This window comes from Camelus bactrianus, chromosome 20 (assembly GCF_048773025.1).
Source record: "Camelus bactrianus isolate YW-2024 breed Bactrian camel chromosome 20, ASM4877302v1, whole genome shotgun sequence".
NCBI classification, from domain to species: domain Eukaryota; kingdom Metazoa; phylum Chordata; class Mammalia; order Artiodactyla; family Camelidae; genus Camelus; species Camelus bactrianus.
In genome coordinates, this window is record NC_133558.1 from 22,862,104 (window position 1) to 22,884,692 (window position 22,589).

The window sequence follows — 22,589 nt, forward strand, 5'->3', positions numbered from 1 at the left end:
GGCAAGTCTTAAAGCCTTCACTTAAAGAAGCAATGCAACTTAAAGAGCTCAGACCAGCACTGGCCACGTTGCAGTGCTCACTCAGGGCAGGAGAAAGTTCGAGCTGGCAAGGTTTTCACAGGACCTTTGAATCATACCTATTTTGAGTGTAGGGAGCACTGGTGGACCCCAGCAGAGACGGAGTGAGGTGGGGTGACATCAGGACTTCTCAACCCAACCCCAAGTGGATACTCTCCTTCCCCCCAAAGCTGTCCCACAACTGGTACACAACTGGTCATATGACTAACCCACAAACAAATAACTTTAATTTTTTTTTTTTTGAGCAGGAGCCCGGCTTTGAGGGCTCCTGCCCCAGCCTCACGCCACATTTATGATATAACCCATCACAGCTGGATTTAAAAAATACACAAAATATATATAATATACATTATAAAACCTAGGTTGGGTTTGGAGGTGGCCTGAGCGGTATGCAAACTGTGAGGACCTTCAGGAAGCTCAGGGGCAGGGTGAGGAAGGGAAGGGGCACAGTACTTCATATGAAACTTATAAATACCCAGAGGCGACTGGAGGACAAGGCTGGAGGTTGAGGGCCCTGGGGGTTGGGAATGGGCAGCAGGGTAAGGGTGAACCTTCAGTCCCAGACTGGGTCTGGGGAGCTGTTGCTCCAGCCAGAGAGATGCAGGTGGGGAAAACAAGGGCATGGTGCCCAGCGAGGGTGCACCAGTTAGGAGAAAATACCATAGCCTTCTGCTACCTTGTCCCTGGGCCACTGGTCTGCCCAGGGGCTGGGACTCCATCTTCCTACCTGACCCTCTAGCCTGTTCCTGAGCCTGGGCCTGCCCGCAGGAGCCTCTCGGGGGCTGCCAGTTGCAGGGCTCGGGCCCAGATCTGGGCCGAGCAGCCTGGAGGTTGGCACAGGAGTCTCCCGAAGCCCCTGGCCAGATGGCAGGCTGGCAGGGCTCTGGGAGGAAGTGGGTCCCCAACCCAGCTGGCCCCAGCCCCTCAGTGCAGACCCTGCCTCCCACACCCTGTGGCCGCCCCCACTCGGGGGAGGTAGTGTAAACCTGGGCCCTAGGGACAGGCTGCCTGGGTGAGGACTCCAGCTCTGCCCACATCACCGACGGATCCCTCAGCCCAGACACCAAGACCTGCCCTTGCCCTGCAGGGTCTGAGTGTTCTGCACCAGGCCCGGCACACGGCCAGCACAGGGAGGTGGGCGCCTCTCTCTTCTTCTCAACCCAACCCCAAGTGGACACTCTCCTTCCAGGGGTCTCCATTCTGCCCCCACCCACCTGAGGGGCCAGTGGCCACACACGCCTGAGCCAGAAGGGGTCCTCCCACTTTCCAGGCTGGTGGTTCAGCGTCCCGGCCAGGCTGCTCCACCGCTGAGCCCTCCTCTCTTCTCCCACAATTAAAGCGCAGAACAGTGGCAGGGAGTGTGTGTGCTGGGGGTGGGGGGAGGCCTCCTGGGTCCTGGGCCTGAGACCTGGCAGGCAGATGAGTCCTCAATCCTGGACCCGGGGGTGCCAGGCAGGTGTGTAAATCGTGGTGGTGGGGGCAGAGAGCACCCTAGTCTTTGACGAGTTTGTAGACGTGGTGCTGGGCCCCGTGTTCACTGGTGGAGACTTCAAAGACGAAAGCAATGACGAGCAGGGTCTCCTGGGAGTCCCGGCTTGTGACCACCTGGGAGCCGGGCAGGAAGACGCGAGAGGTCAGGCGGCACAGGGCCATGGAGTGTGGGGGCTGAGCAGACCTTTCTCCTTTCTGGGCCTCAGTCTCATCTGAAGCATGGGTCTGGCTACCCCCACTTCTAGGCCCCTGTACTGAGGGCCCCCTGTGACCCCCCACAACCATCACAGCCCCACACCTGCAGGATGGTGAAGTTCTCCAGGACGCTGTTCATCATGTACTTCTCGGGCAGGTGTTTCAGCTTGTGGATGAAGTTGATCATGTACTCACACATGGGTGAGCGGTGGATGCGGTACACGAAGCGCCCGTTCTCCAGCCTGGCATACTCGGTCTGCCGAGAGCCACGGGGAAGGCATCAATTGGCCTGCCGACTCCCAGCCCCACCAGGCCACCCCGGGGCCCCCACTCACCTCCACCTTCTCCACCACCTGCTTGCCAAAGGAGCACACCTTGGTGGAGACACTGATGGTCATGCTGTCAGCTGAGCTGTACTGGGAGCTGACCCCATAGAAGGCTCCGGGGCCTTCTTGGATGGTGCTGTTGAGGTCAGCCTGGAGGAGGTGGTGGATGGTGTCATGTGCTGGTGGAGGCTGAGGCAGGCTTCCCGCCCTAATGCCACACTGGTCCCGCCCAGAGATCCATCTCCCACCTTGTGCCCTGTACAGGCCCCCCGGAGAGAGGGCAGGGTCAGGAGTTAGTGGGGTGGGCCCAGGTGTACCGCACTTCTCAGGGTTGGGGTTGTTGGGAACAGAGTGACCAGAGCAGCTCACCCAGAACTTGACGAGGAAGAAGGCATTGGGGGGCCCCTTCTCATAGAGCTCCTTCAGTCCCCCCTTCTTCTCCGGGAACTTGTCATAGATCTGACGCACGTCCACTGCCTCCAGGGGTGGGTCTGAGAAGGCGGGGTTGGTCTGGCCGATGTGCACAAACAGGTGTTTGCTGTACTGTGGGGAGGGCCCCGGACAGGGTCAGGAGAGCACCAAGTGTGCGGGCCTGGGCGGCTGCACCCGGACACACCTGCCCTGTGGCTTCCCAACCCATGACTCTGAGATATGGCCCGGATCACCACCTCCAGGGTCTCTCCACGAGCACACAGACCCTCGCCTCCACCCCCTACATTACCGTGTCAGGGTCTCGCTGCACCTCCATGAAGGCGGAGTACTCGAGGAGCCGCAGTCGGGAGGAGGCAATGGTGCGGTCCTGCCACACAGGCACAGAGGCAGCAGCTGAGGGGAGCGGTGCCAGGGGCTCATAACCTGGGAGGAGGAGATAGACCCTTGTCTGCATGGGTGTGGGCGTGGCAGCACACGTTGCTGCCCCCCTGCACAGTGCCTTTGTGCGAGTTAGAAAATGGCGCCCCTTCTGTGAAGGAATACAGGCTGGATTTTGACTCCCCTGCCAGGTGTCCTTGTACAGTGCACAACCTGCACCACTGTGTGAGGTGGCCCTAGTAGTGGATTTTTCCTCATGTCACTATTAATGTGTGTGCATACAGACAAGTAAAAAGGGGAAAATTAACCATATAACTGAATCACCTTACTGTACACCTGAAACTAAGATTGTAAATCAACTTCAATAAAAAAATTTTGAAAAAATGATTCAGAATCCCAACACCTAGAGCAAGTAAAACTTTAAGATTTCGGTGTACTTCCTTACAAGGAATTAAATGTTACATATATATAAATACATACATCAATGTAATAATCATGGTGGTGTGTACTTGTAGCAGTCCTGGAACCAACACTGTAAAAGGTAAGGGGGCTACTCCTGGTCTGTCTCAATCTCCTCCAGACCCCTCCCACTACACACACACAGACACACAGACACACACACAGACACACATACACAGATACACACACACACACAGTTGGAACCCAGCTGGTCTGAGCAGAGGCACAGGTGCCGAGGGATGGAGGGAGAAGTGGTGGCGGCTGCCTCATGTGGGGAACTTACTGCTGAGCGTCGGCGGTAGGGGTGGCTGGACAGGGTAGGCTGGCTGTGCAAAGGGCTTGACGCTGCAGACAGGAGCAGGGGCTGGTTAGAGGGTCACCCTTTTCCCACCTTCTGCCTGGCCCAGTCACATGGATCTCCTTTGGGATCTTACTAGGGAGCCACCCAGCCTTTCTGCAAAGGCCCAGAAATGCACGTTGGCTTGCTAACTCACAGCTTTTTGTTTTCTTTCCATTTTAACTTTTATGAAGTCCTGCTGCATCTCACAATTGATGTGCACATTTAATGCAGCATTTCAAACCCCACCCTGCAGAGCTGTTCATTACATGGAGGGTGTGTCTTAGGAAGAAAGTCATCTCAGAGTTGAAGGAGCTGAGTATACTTGACTACCTGACTTGTTGACTGAGAGGTTGACTCAGTGATTAACTGAGTGAAAAATAATGGAAGGATGGATGACGAGTGGCTGCTGAATGAACATATGAATGAAAAGACAGATCATTAGCTCTCTTTACTGGTGCTCTCCAACTCTCTATTTTTGCATTAAGACCGTGCTCAGCTGTTGCTAGGACCCAGATAGGAGGGGAAGTCCAGCGTGGCTGCCAGGGGAAGAAGAGGGTGTGGGAAGGACGTGCCACAATACTCACTCCTGAGAGGGTCCAGGCTGCTGTCCCAGGAGAGGGGGGCTGCTCCAGAACTGCAGAGATGGGATAAAGCCCAGGCCCTCAGTATCCAGGTTCCCCACCCAGCCCAGCCCTGAAGGCAACCCCTCACCCCAGCACCAACTCCCAGGACCCCTGTACCCGTGAGGAAGTGGAGAAGACGGCCTGGGGCAGAGGGGAGGGTGGGCTGAACTTGTTCTGTAGGACGCTGGCAGAGACAATCTGGGCGGAAGACATAGACGCCATGCTCTGGAGGGCTTTATCCTTGGAGACCTGGTCCTGGGAGAGGGAAAGCCACATGAGGTCTGGGTCAGGCCAGAGACAGGACAAGGGCTTGCCTCCCAGGCCATGTCTCCTAAGTGTACATCACCCATCTGACCACAGTCCAGAGTAAGAGATTTTATTTTATTCCATAACCCAGTACACACCAAAATACTCCCCCTTATTTTGTGTGTCAGGCACTCTCATATTTTCTGTTTCATCAGTGGTTCTCAAAGTGTGGTCCATGAACCAATAGCACCAGCATCACCTAGAAGCTTGTTAGAAGTCAAATTCTCAGGCCCCAGCCCAGACCCACCAAATCTGAAACTCTGAGGGTGAGGCTGAGAAATTGGTCTTCACAGATAGGCCCTTCGGGTGATTCTGATGCTTGCTAAAGTCTGAGAACCACTATAATCCATTTTTTTTAAATGCTGTTTCCAAGCCTATAACGCTGATTTCTCAACCCATAATTTGAAAATCCTATATTAGGTTCTCTCCCCTCCATCACTCCCCACCCCACCGCGGAGGGGCAGTGGTACTTACCAGGTTCATGGCCTGTGGAAGAGAGGGAGGATGCATTATTAGAGACACAAATGAGGGCCTGCTCTCAGTGCCCACCTAGCTCTCAGCTCCTGGGAACCCAAGGAGATGAGAGGCAGCTGTGGCTCCTCCCCCAGCCCCACTGCCACCCAGAGGGAATGCGTGCCAGTGAGGGGTGCCCTGAAAAGGGTAGGATGAGGAAGAAGGGGCCTTGGGTTTGTCCACATCCATTGGAGCTGTGCTATGGATATGGGGCCAGGGTGGGCGGCCCAGTCTGCTGGGCAGCTGTGGGCAGGGAGAAGAGGGCTCAGGCCATGAATCCCAGACCCTGAGGTCCTCAGCCGCAGAGCAGCCAGGATTGAGCATCCAAGGCAGCCCTGCCAGCCAGTACCCCGAGTGGCTCCTCCTTGCCCACCTGAAGTCCCCATGCAATTAGCAAGCAGCAATTAGGAGGAAGCAGAAAAGGAAAACGGAGAAGCAGAGAGGTGGGCCTTAGTGGCCCCAGGTGGTCTTCCTCTCCCTCACTGTAGGGCTGGCTGTCCCCTTGGGCTCCTACTCAGCCTCCAAGGGCTGTGGCCTGAAGTGGCCTTTGGGCTTCTGCCGCTTGTACTTCTGAGACGCATGTCCTGCTGCCCCTCTAGCTCCTCAGCCCGTTCCCTGCCCCGGGCTGGGGTCAGAGAGCAACATCAGGTCTGGGCAGGGCCAGGCCAAGTGGCAGGGGACCCCATACCTTCAGCTTGGACTGAATCTCCCGTGATTTCCGCCTGGCTAGAACCTGCAAGTGGCTAGAGACCTGTAGAGAGAGAGAGAGAGAGAAAGAGAAAAAGAGCAGAAAGAGCAGAGGAAGAGGCAAGAACAGAGCTTCATCCAGAAAAGAGGCACAGTTGGGCTGGACAGCCAGCCAAGGCAGAGGCCTGAGCTATGCAGACAGTGGTGGAGGTGATGTGGGTGAGGGGCCAAGGATGGGCTGGAGGCCCCAGTCAGGCTCCCGACGTACCTTGATGCCAACCTGGTACTCCCGCACCTTCTTCCGAGCTAGAACCTGTATGTGGCTGGACACCTAGGGGCCGCCCCGCGCCCGGCCAGAGAGGAAAACACAGATAGTGAGGAGGCATAGCCTGGGGGTAGCCATGGGCCAAGAGCATCCCAGTCCTCATCTCTGGGACCAAATGTAAGTGGGGGGAATTGTGGGGCCCCTGTGGGCAGAAACCCCTCAGCACTGCCAATTCTGCTCTCTTCTTGGCCCTATTTTGATCAAGAGCCTACCACTGTACCACCGTGTACAGTTGTCCAGGTTGTTTACTGCATAAGAGCACCTGGCCCAGTCAGGGCTAAAATCCAGCCCAAGCTCTGGATCAAGCTATGTGCCCTGACACAGGGCTGCATCTAAACTGGAGGAAGAGAGACCTGGGAATCCAAGGCGGCATCAGTCGTACCACTGAAGGAAGATGAGATGTCAAATTGGGGAGCTGTCATGCTGGACATGATGTGGGATTTCACCCCTAAAGGCATTGCTGGAGCATTTCAAAGAGGTTAGTACCAGTGTTACAAGTACGTCCCTGTGAAGAAAGGGGGATCGCTGGGCTTTCCATGGTGCTGGCAGCCTACATGTTTTTCAACCGCTGTTCTTACAAGGAGTTCAAACTGAGCAAGTACCACTAAAGAGGGCACACTCTGCGTTCCTGACCATGACCTTTGCCTGGCACCCCTGAACCCTTTCATATCCTATTTGAGAATGAACACCCAATAAAACATGACTGGTTAAAAAAAATACAGAGGAAGAGCATCTATATTTTTCCAAAAAGGGGTGACTTTTTCTCACTGGTAAACTCAGAGGAGACAATTTTTCTCCTAAATGGCATCACAGCAGCTAGCAAAGGCCATCGTGCCCCTGCCAGCTACCAGAGACACAGCAGGGTCACAGCCTTTATGAACGATCTCCCTTGTGTCCCCTCCTGCCCAGGTCCAGCGGGCTGGCCCATGAACCTAGGCCTGGTCTGACTCTTGCTTTGCTCAAGCAGCTTCCTTCTCTTCAGACTAGCACAGGGCAGTATACACTATACATACGTATGCAGTAGGTGCCCTTAGTTGCATTTCTTCTCCAGCTCCTCCTCCCTGATGTCTCCCTCTCCTGGCAAACTGGAGCTGGTCACGGTCTGGATGTGTGCTCCATGGGCTTACACACAGACCCTCGACATTGTCAAGGATCTAACCCTGAGCCTCAGAGAACCGAAATGTCAGCCTTCCCCATGAAACCAGGCAGAGGGAACACAGGGACCCTCCAAGCTGCTTCACACTTTGATTATCAGCAACTGCCTTGGCTTTCTTTGCAGATTGTTTTTATCTCCACAAAGAAACAGTTTCTTTTTCTTTTCAATCATGGACTAAAAGTTACTATGTATGGGGTGCTGGGCGCACCCAGAATACTTGCTTAGGGCCCACGTGGGTGCTCCTCATGCCCTCAGGGTGCATGGGAATCAGACAGACGTCCAGCAAGATTCCTGATCACCTCACATCAGGACAATAACTGATGTTTACTGAGCACAGCTACCATTGTTCCTGACACTTTGTGTGTACCAACTCATTGGACCTTTACAGCAACCCTAAGAAGTCCGCACTAATATTATTTGCAATTTACAGATGATGAAACCAAAGCACGGAGAAGTTAAGCAGTTTCTCCAAGGTCACACAGCTGAACCCAGGTGGCCTGGCTCCAGAGCCCACCTGGCCCCCACCAAGCTGTGCTATCAGGACTCTTCTGGACACTTAGCCCAGAGGACCATCTCCAAATGGTCAAATCTGCGACAGCTAAAGTCACATGGGACTTAATCCTAATACTTAGCTGTGTTTTCAATACGGAGGCATTTTTCTTGCTATTAAGTTCGGTATGTAGCCGTAAAAAAACAAAAACTGCATTTTTTTAACCGAAAGTGAAATAGGGGGGAGGTTATAGATCTGTGGTAGAGTGCAGTGCTTAGTATGCACGAGGCCCTGGGTTCAATCCCTGGTACCTCTATTAAAAAAATTAATAACAATAATAAATAAATAAACATAACTACCCCTCCCCAAAAGAGATTCTTTCTTAACCGAAAGTAAAACAAAAACAATCAAAAAACCTTGCATGTCAGCTGGTTGCTCCTGAGACACATAAACACATGCCTTTTCCTCACAACCAGAGGATGGATCCCCCTTTAAGGAGACATTAGACATCAGAGTTCTAAGAAAGAATAAAGTTAGAGTGCTACCCTTGCAAAATGATGAAGGCCAGAGGTTTTTAAAATCCTGAGCTCACCATTAGCTGGTTTGTAAAACCTCATCCATGGTACAGCCAGGCTTCTCGGGATACCCGGCCAGAAGCAGGTATAATGCTGACCCAGAATTAAGAGGCTCTGCTACCCTTCCTGGGCCCCGCTCAAAGATCCCTCGGCCCCTTCCCCCTGACAAACAGGTTCCTGTCCACACCTATCTTTTGGGTGAAGCGGGACAAGCTGAGAGAGTGCCCTACTCCCGTGCCTGGGATGGCTTTCTGTTGACAACAGTAGTAATGACAGCAGCAACAGCAGCGGCCAATTCTTCTAGTGTTCACCCCGTCCTACTTAAGAGCTAACTGAAGGCTGGGGAACAGCGGCTGGGAGGTGAGATACCCTCTTCCCACAGGCAGTGGAGCAGGTATTTGAACCCTATTTGAACCTGGGGGCTGGTCAGTCAGTATTCCTCCTATGGCCCCAGGCTCCAGGGAACAGGGCCCTTGTCTGTCCGGTTCCTTGCTGTATCCCTAGTGCCTAGAACATAGTAGTAGCTCAGTAATTTGCTAAGTGAATAAATGCTGTCCATGAGCTGGCTCAGGGGGAGTGGTTAATAAAGGCCTGAACAATGAGGGAGTGTTTCTGCTCCCACACTGGGTGGGTGGACACAGGACCTTCCTTTGAGACAGTGGAGTGGGACAGGTCAGGGCTGTCATATGCACAGTGGGGATGTGGGGGTGGTGGGTGCAAGGTCCAAACCCCACCCAGACAGGGAGGCTTGGGGGCTGAGGGCCAGAGCTGGCCTCCCTTCTCCAGGTACCTGCCTCCAGCCTGCCTCTCCCCGGGGAAACTACATGCACTGCATCCCGCCCTAATGGCTCCCTTCAGGTTTCCTCCCCGGACTGAAAGCCACCCAATCATCTCTGGAGTCACCAGTTTCTTCCATCCCTACCCCCACTACCCTCACCCACCACTGTGACCTCCGACCTCCGCCTGGCCCTCTCTGATCCACTGCCTCGGGTGCCCCAGGGCCAACATTCCTTGACAGCTGCCACAGCCACTCCCTGATCTATTCTCTTCCATGGCCCCCAGCTGCCCCCAGGGAAACCTGTCCCTCAGGCCTCAGGCCAAATTTCTCACTGCCTTTGGCTTTTCCCACCCCTCCCTCCACGCACCATGCTGCTAAATGAAGGCTCTTTCCTGCCCAGTGGGGTGAATCCTGTATCTGCCACCTACCAGCTGAGTGACCTTAGGAAGTTACTTAACTTCCCTGTGCCTCAGTTTCCTCACCTGTAAAATGGAGATAATTACTGTACCTACTTTGGAAGGTTGCTACAAGGATTAAATAAATTAAACTAGGCTTTGTATGGGTTCACAATTATTATTTGTACAGCCATCTTCCTAATCCTGGGGGAATCCTCTCCATTTTTCTGCTTGGCTAAATCCTATTCCTTCTTAAAAATGCATCATGAGTGTCATTGCCCCCAGGAAGCCTTCCCAGCCCTCCCTCTTCCCTTCCCCTACCTGGTCTGGGTTAGATGCTTGTCAGAGAGTACACACCCTATCTCAGCCATGCAGCCCTGCTCTGCACTCATCTGTCCAACTGTCTGTCTTCCTGACTGGTCAAGGGGCCACTCAGGGAAATGACCACACAGTTGCACTGCCACGGCTGCCCAGTGGGGCTTATCTGTGGTCACTGAACCAAAGGCCTGGGGGGTGAGTGGGGGTAGGAGTGGTCAGAGGGAACAGTGCCCCTTTCTCTAAGACAGTGGGAAGAGTGATGGGGCAGCTTGGGGGAGTGTAAAGCCACCTTGGAGAGGAGGGGAGCGGACTGGGAGAGGGGGCTGCAGCATAAATCATCTCTTACCTGTTTTCTCGTCCGAGTCTTCCCTGTCCTCAATTTAATATAGCGTGCGATCAACTCATTTCGACCTAGATTCGGGTGAGAGAAAAAACTGGGGAGTGGGCAAAGAGGGGAGCTGGTGGCTAGAGACCCCCTCCCACACCAGCTGGAGATCACACCAGGCCCCTCCCCCAAACATTGCTGGTCTGTTCCCTCTCCCTTCTCTTCACTCCAACCTGCCCAGGGGCACAGGCAGGGCCAGTGAAGGGTGGCGATGGGGAACTACTCCAGGACCTGGGAGGGTAGGGGGTGCTACATGTTGGGAGAGGGGCAGTACAGCAGGAGGAGGGAGGGTGGAACAGTGTCAGGTGGCCTGACAGGTTTCTGGGCAAGACAGACAGGGGCAGTTGTGGCTGGAGGGTGGCAGGACAGCTGGGCCCCTCACCCCTAGCCCCTGGTGGTGCTGCCTTCCTCCCTGCACCATCACCAGCTCCAAACCTCTGAGCATAAGGGTTCGTGTGTGTGTGAGGCCTGCCTCAGGAGAGAGAAGTCTCGGCACACGTCCTTGTGTGTGTCTGTGAGCGTTCTGGACTGGATTCCAGTCCAGCTGGCCTTGCCACAAGGAGACCCTGGACAAGTCCCTTCCCTTCTCTGGGGAAACAGGAAATGGTCTCCAACATGCCTCCTACACTGACAGCCTGTGTCAGGATGTATCACTGTGTCCCTGAGCCTGTCACCCCCATGTTACTCATTACCAGTATCTCTCCCACCCTATGAGAGAGAGCCCAGACTGTCAGCCTGGGGTTGGTGGGCTCTGCTTAGCACCAAGGACCCTCTGAGGACCCAGAAGCTGGCCCCGTAAAGGGGATGCTTGGGACACATGGTGATGCCTGTATCAGCATCCTTAGGGTGTACACCTCTCACCCCCAAATTCAGGCCCCCTGCCCCCCAACCCTGTAGCCTCCCAAGAACACCACATTCTCCAAATTCCTCTTCCATGACAGAACCAGCCCCACTGCTCCTCCCTTCCTCCCTGCCCCTCTCCACCCCTCTCCCTCCGCCCTGTCTAAAAATACCCTGTGGGGCTGCCCCAGCGATCTGGGAGGTAGCAGTGGGGGCAGGCGGCCCCTGCCCTGTGGAAGGCACCCTGGAACATCTGCCTGCCCTGTAAATGGGGCTCTGGTGCTGGGGTGGGCGTGGCACAGTGAGTGGGGGCCAGGGTCATGGGGCAGCCTTACCAGCTGTCTCCCTCCTGCTCCCAGCCATCACCACCGTACTGGATGGACAGTGGAAGGGGACAGGCTGAGGGCTTGCCTCACTCAGCCATAGGCTGTCAGGGAGGGTTGGAGGGAGCTGGCAAGGAGCCAAGTCCAGACGGGCTGAGTTATCCCAAAAATGCAGCCCTGGGAGAGCCCGCTCAGGGCTGGACCAGAGGAGGACACTCCTTTCTGGAGGCAGGAGGTGGCAAGGTGGCAAAGAGGGGCCAGGAGAGCAAGAGACTTGGGAAGGGGGCTTGAGGAGTGGCGTCCCCTCATCTTTCCAGCCCCCTTCCCAGCGCAGGCCCATCACAGTGTGGGCCCCCCACCACCTGCAGCCCCGCCCTGCCCCCAGACACTGGAGGGAACTCGCCAGTGGGAAACCCTGCTCTGGGCTGGGACTCCCATCCCAGGCCTCACCCCACATGCTCCAGGAGAGGGACCCTCTCCCAGGCCCAGCCTAGAGTGCACTGGACTGACCCAGTTTCCTGGGCCCACTGAGTCACCCTGAAACCTCAGGCCAGCAGGGGCGAGGAGAGGAGGAGCAGTCGGGGTGTCGTGTGGCTGCGTGCTGGTGGAGGGGGCAAGCCAGGCCTGTTTATGAGGAGGATCCAGACACACAGGCTTGCACGCCCAGACTCGCCCGCAAGAGGAGGGCTGGCGGCCTCACAGGACTTCGCCAAACCGGTTGGGTGAGGGGGCAGAGAGTAGGGGGAGGGGCCGGAGAGGGCCAGGCCGCCTCCCAAGTCCAGTCCGGGTCCCTGTGCCTCCCCACACGCACCGTACATCTTGCCCTCATCTGACAGGATGATCTTGCGGCGGCCGCAGGGTGGGTAGATGGCCAGGGCCTCCTGGAAGCTCTGTTCGATGTCCGGGCTCCAAACACCCTCCGCATCGTTGTCCAGCCCCTTGTCCAGGCCCTCGGGCCCATCCTCCCGGGCCTCCCCGGGGCTGCTGCTGGCATTCCAGCTGTTGGACGCTATTGTGCTGGTTGCTCTGGGCTCTGGGCCTGAGCCCACTGGGCAGCCTGAGCCTGAAGTGGAGGGCAGATGCAGATGGGTTAGGGCCAGGGTCCACCCAGACCACAGCAATCACCCACCCCAGAGGGCTTGTGCTCCAGGGTTGGGTGGAGGCAACCAGAGATTATGTTTAGTCAGTGCTGTGTGACCTTGGATGAGCTACTTCACCTTTCTGAGTCTTGGTTTGTAAATCGAAGGACGGGTTTCCGTGAGGTTGTAGGGGTTAAAATTTAATGAGATCAAAACAAAGTGCCACCACAGTGTGTGGTGGCTCATCACACTCAAGACAGTACTGGTGGTGAGCAATAGCAACAATAACAATGCCTTATACCTGCACAGCACTTCTGTGGGGAAAAAGCATTTTCATGCTCATGCAATCCTCAAAACTAAGGCAGAGAGACAAAGAATGATGCCCATTATTCAGATGAGGAAAACAGAGGCTCACAAGGCCATGCAGCTGCACAATGATGAGCAGAAAGGAGGAACACGACAGGCAGGGCCCAGCATTTCTGCAGCTCTCAGAGGAGCGCCTCCTGCTTGTCATCAGGGTCCCCAACCAGGGACCCCTCCTCCCTCCAGCATCAGTGTAACCCTGCTGAGGACCAACCGGCTGTGGGGTGAGAAGGGTCCCAGACCCAGGAAGGGTACGATTTTGCCTTCCCCAAAAGATGACTCACAAGAACCTTCCCAAGGAACCTACTAAACGTGGGGCAGGAACTCTCCAGGAATCTCAAGAAGGGAGCAATGCTGGCTGGTAAAGGAGCAGCTGAGAAGGTGCCTGGTCAACAGCCTTGCTCAACCCCACCCGCTCCTCCATCTTATTTCCTGTTCCCGCACCTCCTGGCCCAACAGCAGCCCATAAACCACCCACATGCCCGCCTCTGCCTTGGCCCACATCGTGGATGGGCCACAGCTCTCTAAAGTCTGAGTTCCCTGCACACGCCAGGCTGGATTATTAATGTAGACCACACCCAGCTGGTGTCCCCCAACACACACAACCCTAAGGCTCACCCCTGACCCCCTTCAGCCTCAGAACCGCATACCCATGTGTATCAGGGTCCTGGGAGCTGCAGAGCCCCAGGTGGCTAGGTGGGACTTTGCTCTGGGCTACACGGAAAGAAGGGAACAGGGTGGAGAGTGGGGGACCCTCTCAGAAGCCAGGGAAAAGACTTCCTTCCCCTCAGACATGAATTCCAGGTCCTGCCGAATGGGTGGGGGTCCACCTGCGGGGGCCACCTATTTGCTTTGGAAGGCTTGAAAGGGGTTGCTAGTGGCACAGGGTGGGGAGGGCCTGGGGGCCTGGATGTCAGATGGATATGGAGTTTTACTACGAATGACAGTAACTGCCATATGGATGGCACTATTCTGGGATTTTACACACATTGACTCATTTAATCCTCACAATAACCTATGAGGTAAATACTATTATTATTTCTACTTCATAGAAGGAACAGAGAGGTTAAGCAACTTGCCTAAGGACTCACAGCTATTAAGTGCTAGAACTGAGTTCTGAACCCAGGCAATCAGCTTCAGTCTCTTAACCAAGGTCAGAAGCCCCACCACCTGTATTGAGAAAGGAGGCCCAGCTGTCACCGCAACCGCCCTGAGTCAGCCCACTGGGGTCCAGAGCAGGGGGTTCCCCTCAGTCCAAGTGGCTGTAGCAGCTCCAAGGACCCCACACTGCTGTAGCCCATCCTGTGAGGCTTCCGAGACCAGCACACCAGAGGGCAGCCAGGGAGAGAGGAAGCCATGCCCCTGACCAGTCGGAGGGGCTGCACTCCTCCACTCACCCCTAACCCCATCACCTCCTCAATTCCTGAGGCCAAGTTCTTGTATAAAAGCTGGAGCAGGGACTCTGGGGGACCCAATGGCTTCTACATTGAGGTAGTTGGGATGCAGGGCCTCCCCCTAGGTCTGACACTGCCAGAGGGGAGGCAGAAGAGGGGCTACAATGAGCTAAGACCCCTCCTGATGGAGTCCTCAACCCATTTCCCCCCAAAGCCTTTCCCGAGGCCTCCCTCAGAGCAGCAAGAGCCCGGCGCATGGGGGGCCCTGGCAGCCCCAGACTTTTCAAAGCAACTTTCCTGCCTCCCCCAAGTCTCTGCCCGCCTCCCCTCATCCAGGCAGTGGCCCCCCCTTCTTGGGGTGATGTCAGCCCCGCCCCGCCCCCCGCAGGAGCACTGTGGCCAAATATGGCGAACACAGCAGTGCTTGGGAGCTGGGACAGACTGGGGGGGGCGGGGCGGCGGCCCCTGGCCGGCCGCTGGCAGCTGGTGAGGGGGAGGGGAGCCCAGGGGTTGGCCGCAAGGACGAGTCAAGGAGAGAAGCAGGACCACCGTCGCTTCCATCCCTTCTGTCCCTTGTCCCTTCTGCTGGCTCACAGGCACATGCAAGACTCACTTTCTAGGAACACCCCTGTGGGCAGACGCACCAACACAGGGACCCGCAGGTGACCCCCACCCCACACAGCCACGCACAGGAGCACATGTGTTCAGGTATGCTGTGTGGGTGCCTAGGCGGATACTCCAGTGAGAATACTAGTACCCCGAGGCCGAGGCACACCTGTGGGCAATGGCAGGCGGGCAGCTGCGCCAGGCTGGGGCTGCACTGGGATTTCCGTCCTCCCGCTTCACTCAGGAGGGGTCAGCTTGGTGAGTCTGAACTGGCTGCTCTGGTCTTTCCAGAGTTACTGCCACAGGATGAGGACACACTCCTGTGTGCCCCCTCCTCTCCTTAGAACCCAAACCACTGGGACCCAACCCAGGGGGAGGGAGGAGGCGCCGGGCTTCTCAGACAGCTGCAGGGCTGGACTGAGGCAAATGTGGGCGTGGTGGAGGAGGCTGCCCGGGGTGAGAGGGCCCCAGGCCAGCTCAGGATCTTATCTGCCCTTTACGGAGAAGGGTTGGGAGGGTGAGAGCACCCCAGATGCTTGTTGATGCTGGCCCAGGTGTCTAGAACCTCTGCATTGCTGGGCTGTGCCACCACGATGGGTGGGAGAAGGGGGAGAAAGACCCAAGGGAGGGGCAAAGGGGGTGGAGCTTGAGACTGACAGGAGAGGAAGGGGGACAGGTGTGGGGAGTGTCTGGGGTGGGTGAAGAGTAGGGGAGACAGGCAAGAAAACAGACAACAGAGACAGGAGAATCACAGAGAGTGAGAGACAAAAAAAAAAGAGAGAGAGAGAGAGACCTAGAGAGGAAACCTTGGAGTGAGATCCAGAGAGACAGACAGTTGGAACAGGTAGAGTGCTGGAGAGAGTCGGGTTGACAGACAGTGGGGCAGAGGGGGCAGAGGGAGAGAGTGACTATGACCCACAGAGATGCAGAAAGACAGAAAGGCAGATCAAGATGGAGAGAGATGGAGACACACAGCTGAAGGGTTTGGTAAAGGGGCAGGAAGGGGAAAGATAATAAACCGAGATACAGTCAGGCAGGGAGGGAGGGAAAAAACAGAAGGAGGATCAAGAGTCGGGGGTGGGGAAGAGAGAGAGACAGAAGAGAGACAAGGAGAGAGACAGAGAGACAGAGAGAGGCACACAGGGAGAGCAAGTGCGCTTGCATGTGTGAGCCAAGGACAAAAAGACCCAGGGCCAGGGCAGACCTAGAGGGGAGGGAGTGACCAGGGAGCCACCGCTGGGGGCTGTTGGCCACAACAGGGACACATCCAGGATATCTCCATTCCTGTCGCATCTGCTCTCCACCCATCTCAGAGGCCTGCCCACTTCCCTGTGATTACGACAGCCAGCGGACCTCCTGTGGTCTCTCTCTGCCTTTACCCTCTATTTGACCAGCCACACCCGCTTCCCCTCTTCCAGGGCCTTCCCAGGTCAGAAGGTGCCTCTGGGTGGTGGTGGGGTGGGAGCTAGGAGTCTGGGTGAGCAGGCTTTGGGGCCCGAAGGGAGATAAGGGGCACCTTGCTGCCCACTCCCCTCCCTGGGGCCAGACCTGCTGGAATAACTGGCCGGACAGCTCCAGGGAAGGAGGCCGGAGCCCAGGCTGCAGAGGCCCCTGACCTCCACCCCCATGGCCCCCGCAGCCTCTGGACCATTCAGCCTTCTCTTTCCTTTTCAAGGTGGCGGGTGGGGAGGAGAGGGAAAGGATTGAACCCTGGCTTCCCCAAAGCGGCTGCTTGGTGGGGGATTCTGACAAGGCACAAGGCAAGGCAGGTGTCCGCGACCCCTCCTCCTCTCCCCCTGCACCAGGCCCACTGGGAGGACAAACTGAGCCGGGTGACCATGGGTCTAGTGGCAGCAGCTGTCCACTCTTGCAGTGTGCAGTGAGAACATCGCTCAAAATGTGGGAAGATTAGTGAAATCAGCAGTTTCCGTCCTGAATGCCCTGCCCCCAAACCTGGGCTGGGCTGACCAGCCAGGGGGTTGAGGATGCGGAGAGCAGTTAAGGGCTAAGGGAGCCTTCCCGCCCCCCTGCCTTTCCCTCCTTCCTCCCCACCCACCCCCACAGCGGGGCCAGCTGTTCTCCAGCTGCCAGAGGCTCCCACCCTAGAAGTGGCGGCGCTCTGGTTGGGACGGGAGAGTGGGAGAGCAGGGCGGGCGGGATGGGGATGGTGCCTGCCTCCCCCACCTCCAGCCCAAGGACCCTGGAGGGAGACCCTGCCAAATGGCCACACCCTGCCAGCCTGGGGAGGGAGTACCCTCTTCTGTGGAGCAGGGTCGAGATTTTTACAGGAGGAAGTAATTTGCAAAGCTCACTAGGAGGGAGGTGCGGGGGGGGGGCTCCCCTCCTCTCCCCCGCTTATTAACGTGCTTACAATTTGGGAATCAAGCCTCTCTGCACCCACTCACCCCTACTACTGGGGCACAGGCTTCTCAGGCTGCAGAGGGAGGCAAGGTAGCCCCCCAGGCCTCCTTCTCTACCGCTCATCCTCACTGTCACCACCCCCTCAGTAGTATAGGAGGGAGGGCAGAGAATCAGAGCCCTCAAACCTCCTGCAGAGAGAAGGGGCCCAGTTCCCAGACCTCTCTGTACCCCAACTCTGAGACTCTATCCTATCTCTTCATCTTGTCCCACTGCGGTGAAGGCCAGGTACCCAGACTGGAGCGGGCAGGGATGCAGCCACTGGGTGACTTGGAAAAATGGATTTCACACTTATCAATGGATGTGTCAGGGGGCCCTGCCTCAGCCTGCCTGTGCCCTGGCCCCTTGGGCTCTGGGTCACCCACTGGGCTGCTACCTCTCATGGGAGTCAGTGTTGTCTATGAACGCACAGGCTTTCCCTCGGTCCCTCCTCTCTCTCTCACACATTCTGTCACCTGCATCTCTCTCCCTTCTGGTTTTAAAAAAATTTTTAAATTGTGATAAAATATACATAATAAAAATTTTACCATTTTAACCATTTTTAAGTGCACAATTCAGTGATACAGTCCTTCTTTGTTTTTAAAATTTTCTTTTTTTCGGTCCTCCACATGGACGCCACATGCATGGGGGGGTCACAAGCCCCCAAACTCATCACACACGGTATCCCATGCCATGTAGGCCACAGTCCTGAAGGATGTCACCCACACTGTCCCAAACAACCTCAGATGGTGACCACGCACAAAGATGGTCGCAGTCACACCCCACAGTTTCTCTCCCAAACAGCCCCATCAGTGCAGAGTTTCTTTCTCGTGCTCAGTCTCACCCACACACTTGATTTCACATTCAGCTTATACCCCAGCTTCTCAGCACTCCTGTGCTGTGTTGGGTATAGTCCACTGTGTCACAATGGTCTCTCCCTTACACACGCACACATGTACCATAACTGTCACAATTATTCTCATACATGGTGTCACATATAGTCACACAGACTGTCAGTTTCTACAAACCAGTGGTCATCTCATTTGCTGTTCACACACACCTAGCATCATACATCACAGAGAATGCCACTCATTCTGCTTTGGACACACACAGCATCACACGATCGCAGGGTCCCTCACACAAGTGGAGCATCAGAATCCCACCCAGTATCCCACGGGCTCACACTGTTGGTTGAGCATTTTCTTTCATAACCACCTCCCGTGGGATGGCCCCTCACACACGGAGAATGTCCTCCCACAGCCCCTCTCACACACATGCAGAGACAGTCACGCAGTGAGAATGTCATTCACAGTCCCTCTCCTCTACCTGCAGATCAGTCACACACAGAGGACATCTCAGCTTCTCTCACACACGTGAATGTGGCAAAGTCACAGACAATGTGACATCCAGTTTCCCTCACATGCTGTCTCACTCTCACACATACACACACACACACACACACACAGGCTTTACCTGCTCCCTCATGTGCGCATCCACCCTCCACACAGTGTCACCCACAGAGTGTCCCACTCAGTTTCTCTCACACAACCATTGTCGCACACAGTTGCACTCTCATTTCCCTCTATCACTTCCTGTCCTTTTGGGCCTGGCAGGGAGTACAGGAAGCAATCAGCACTCTAGGAAACCTCAGGGGCTGAGACTTTGGGGATTCACAGAGTGACAGGATTCTCTGGCCCCTGCTCCCAGCCTCCTGTGGGACCCTGAGCCCCTCCTCTCCAATGTCCTCCCCAGAGGGCAGTACCTCCCCTGCAGACAACCCTAGGCTGGCAGGAAGAAGGGGAGTAGGGCCAGGCCCCTGGGAAGGGCCCAAGTGTGATCTGCTGATCTGCACCCCTGGCTCTGACCAAAGAAGCTCCCGCCATGGCCCCCAGGGATGCCCCAGAGGCCTGTGGAGACCTGGCTCCCCAAGGCCACCCCTTGGAACCCACAGCTTCTACAGACCCCACATGGAAAGAAGATACTGCGACTCCTGGCCACCCCCACAGAGAATTACAGCATTCAGAGCTCTCTTGGCTCCCCAGCTCCCTGGGGCCTGGCACCGCCAGCTCCCGCCCCCACTGTCTGTCCTCAGCTCCTCTCCCTGAGAGAGGAGATAGGTAGGAATGAGGGCTTTTGCTCCCTTCCATCTTCCACCCTGAGCCCCTAGCGGGGTCTAGGAGTTGGGCAGAAGGGTTGTGAGCCATCCAGTTGGCCTCTGAACACCATCTACCCTGCTCAGCCTTGTCAGACCCCACCACCACTTCTGATGGCAGATCCCCCAACTCTACCTGGCCACGCTGCCCCTGGATGCCCACTGCCCACAACCTTTTCAACCACTCTCACTTGGCTTAGCTGCCACCCAGTCACCCTGGGCTAGTTCTCACCTTCTTCCTTAGACCACTGGGTCACCCACTCACCTCTCCAGACCCCACCAGGCTCAGATTCCATAATGGGAGGAGACAGAAGGTCTACTGACTAGGACAGACTCAGTGAGGAGCTCAGAGAAAAGGGACCTGAGAAGTCAATGATTCCAAGCAGCGAAAGTGAGGCCCACCAGGATGGTACAGCTTGTTAAAGGCCATCTGGGACCAGAGCTCTTATTTCTTGACCTCTGTTGAGATGTCTCATTCTTGTTTTAGTATCTCCCCAACTGGAAAAATGTACCAGGGTCTGCAAACCTGAGGGTGAGGGTGGGAGTAGGGCCCAGGAAGGACACGGACATGGACATACACACGGACACACACACACACACATACACAGGGCTCTGTCCAGCCAATCACTGACCATCCTCCTCAGCCATTCCCCAACCCAAACGCGTTAATTAGCATTAATTACTGTTCCCTCCCTGGGGGGTGGGGAAAGGCCCAAGAAGTTGAGACTCCCACTGGATCCCAGCCTCTCCCTGAAGTCATCCTTCATATGTGTGTGTATGTGTGTGTGTGTGTATATATGTATATATATATAGCCTAATCTGAGAAAAGACATCTGTCCATCACCTGCCCACAGGATGAGCAGGGATCCAGAAGACTACAGAACCAGGTCCTGTGGTGGCGCCCCACCCCCAGGGAAGGTCTTGGAAAAGGAGTTACAAGAATCTGGAAGGGAGGAGGGCTTAATTCCCCCAAATTTCCAACTTTTGGTGACTTCAGACTTCCCTCCTGGCCCCAGGCTGTCCCCAGTATTCAGGTCAAGGAGGCATCCTGGCCCCTGGCACTGGGGTGGAACATGTGTACACAGAATCAGGCCACAGGAGACTGGATACCCAGAGCCGCCATGGGCACCAGCCCCTCTGAGCTGTGTCCAGCCCCCACCCTCATCCCCTGCACTACAAGTCCAGGCCTGACCTGGTTCTGCCTCTACCTGAAGAGAGGAAAGACACAGAGGGAGGTGCCCCCTGAGAAGCGCTCCCCCAAGGCCTTATTCCCTCTTTCCAGAAAGACTCTCTCAGCCCTGGATCAGGGCCCCTCTTCCGGAAAAGTGACACAGTGGGGTCTCAATGACACTGCCCCAGGGCCTGGCTAGGCTAGAAACCAGATGCAGACAGGCACTCAGGGCCTTCTCTCCCCAGGCAGGAGAAAAGGGCATGACAGACAATGGTGGGGGTGGTGATAGGGGGTTAGGTTAGAGGGAACAAGACGCCTTCAAACCCTCTCAAGTCTAAATAAGAGTCCTGAGGAAGTGTGGCGAAGAGAAGGCCCCAAATCCAATCCCCTTTGGAGCCAGGCGCACAGAGCTCAGGGCTGGAACACCAAACCTCCACCCCAACACAGGAGACAGAACTGGAGGGAACTTAAGTCCCTGCCTCTCAGGCGGCACAGGCCCAGGACGCGCAGCTTTGCTCCCAGACACCCTCCACAATCGGGCACGGCTGCGGGCACCTCGCTTAGGAGCCGGCCTGGGCGACGGGAGGCCGGGCGCGAGGCCTGCGTGGAGCTGGGGCCGGGCGGGCTCCAAGAGAGCGTGAGCCGGGAGTCCAAAGGGCGGTGGGGCCCGGGACTGTGCGCTCCGGCTAGGACCTCCGCGGTGGCAGGTCCCCCATACAGTGCGGACCCCCAGACCCCGACCTCGACATCCCAAACGCGCACGTTGGTACAGACGACGGCACTGGGACCAAGTTCCCGGCTCCCCTACCTCCCCCTACCAACTCGTCAGGGTCGCGGGGGGGTAGGGGGTGGGCGGGGCTTCCCGGAGAGCTTTTTCCCCTCTTCCCTCTTAACTTCCCGGCACCCAGATCCGGGGCTCCGGCTCAGGCTGGACAATAGCTCTGGGAAGCAGCCCCCCTCGAGTGCGCCACCCCCCCCGAACCAACCAACCAAACCACCTCTCCCAGCGGGGCCTCCTCCCGGCGTCCGCCTGGCTTACCTGGTCCGATCTCGGGGGGGCGCTCCGGCCGAGCGGCTCCGCCGGGCCCGAGGGAGTAGAGGGGGGCCGGGGAAGGGGGGTCGTGGGGAGGGGGCTGGCCGGAATGTGCGGAATGAGCCGGGCTGGAGCGGGAGGCGCCGGGCGCGGAGGAGGGAGCGAGCGGGACGGAAAGTTTGTGTTGAGGAGCCGGGGCGGGGGGTGAGGGCTGCGGGGAAGGAGGGGGCGGGGCGCCCGGGGGGGCGGGCACCGGCCCGGAGGGGCGGGGCCGCGTGGGGCCGCCCCCAACCGGCGCTGAGGCTGCCCAAGCCGAGGCTTCGGGACCCCGGGCGGCTCCCGGCCTCCCTGCGCCCGGGCGCCCCGCTCCTCTCCCGCCGGAGCGGCTCTCTCTTACCTCCCCTGCACACCTGGCCCTACTCCACCTCTCCGTACCCCGCTGGAATTTGGGGCTCCGGCCTGGGCGGGGCCGAGGGCGGAGCTCCCGCCTCGGGGGCGGGACTCCCGTCGGTGCCGGAGCCCGGGTGCCGCGTCACGAGGAGCCCGGCGGAGCCGGAGTGCACGGGCCGCGGGGCTCCCTACCCCCACCTCAGTCCCGAGCGGCCGAGGCGGAGCGCCCTCTCCTGCCCGAGGGCCCGCCCCCTACTCCCGGGGCCCCAGACCCGGCCCCGCCCTGGAGGCTGCGCCCGCCCTGCCCGAACCCGGTTTGTCTGGTTCTCCCCGAGAGACTTGTTTCTCGAATTTCCCCCTTTCCCCCTCTTCCCGGACCTCCGGGCCCTCCCTCTCGGCCTGGCTCCTCGGGGCCCCCGCGAGGGGCGTCTCGACACCGCGAGCCCGCCGAGTTTCGGTAGGACCCGCGACGGGCGCGTGGGAGGGGACGCGGAGCGCCTGGGGCCTGGGCCGGAGCGGGGTGGGGGGTGGGGAAGGGAGCCCTCTAGCCCGCCCTCCCGACCTCGCCCGCGCTCCAGATCACTCCCACCA

At 57.2% G+C, this 22,589-nt stretch overlaps 1 protein-coding gene across 1 annotated transcript; it reads right to left on the minus strand.

Annotated features, from left to right (window-relative positions):
• Positions 1-283: 283 nt before the first annotated feature.
• Positions 284-22,137, minus strand: TEAD3 (TEA domain transcription factor 3; the record flags this gene model as incomplete). The annotated part of the gene is made up of 13 exons (XM_074349066.1): positions 284-1,683; positions 1,868-2,020; positions 2,100-2,240; positions 2,460-2,633; positions 2,812-2,945; positions 3,643-3,704; positions 4,284-4,333; positions 4,440-4,577; positions 5,103-5,114; positions 6,097-6,159; positions 10,212-10,276; positions 12,225-12,476; positions 21,615-22,137. Coding segments are annotated over 13 exons (1,881 nt in total), but the record flags the coding sequence as incomplete, so codon positions are not given.
• Positions 22,138-22,589: the final 452 nt, after the last annotated feature.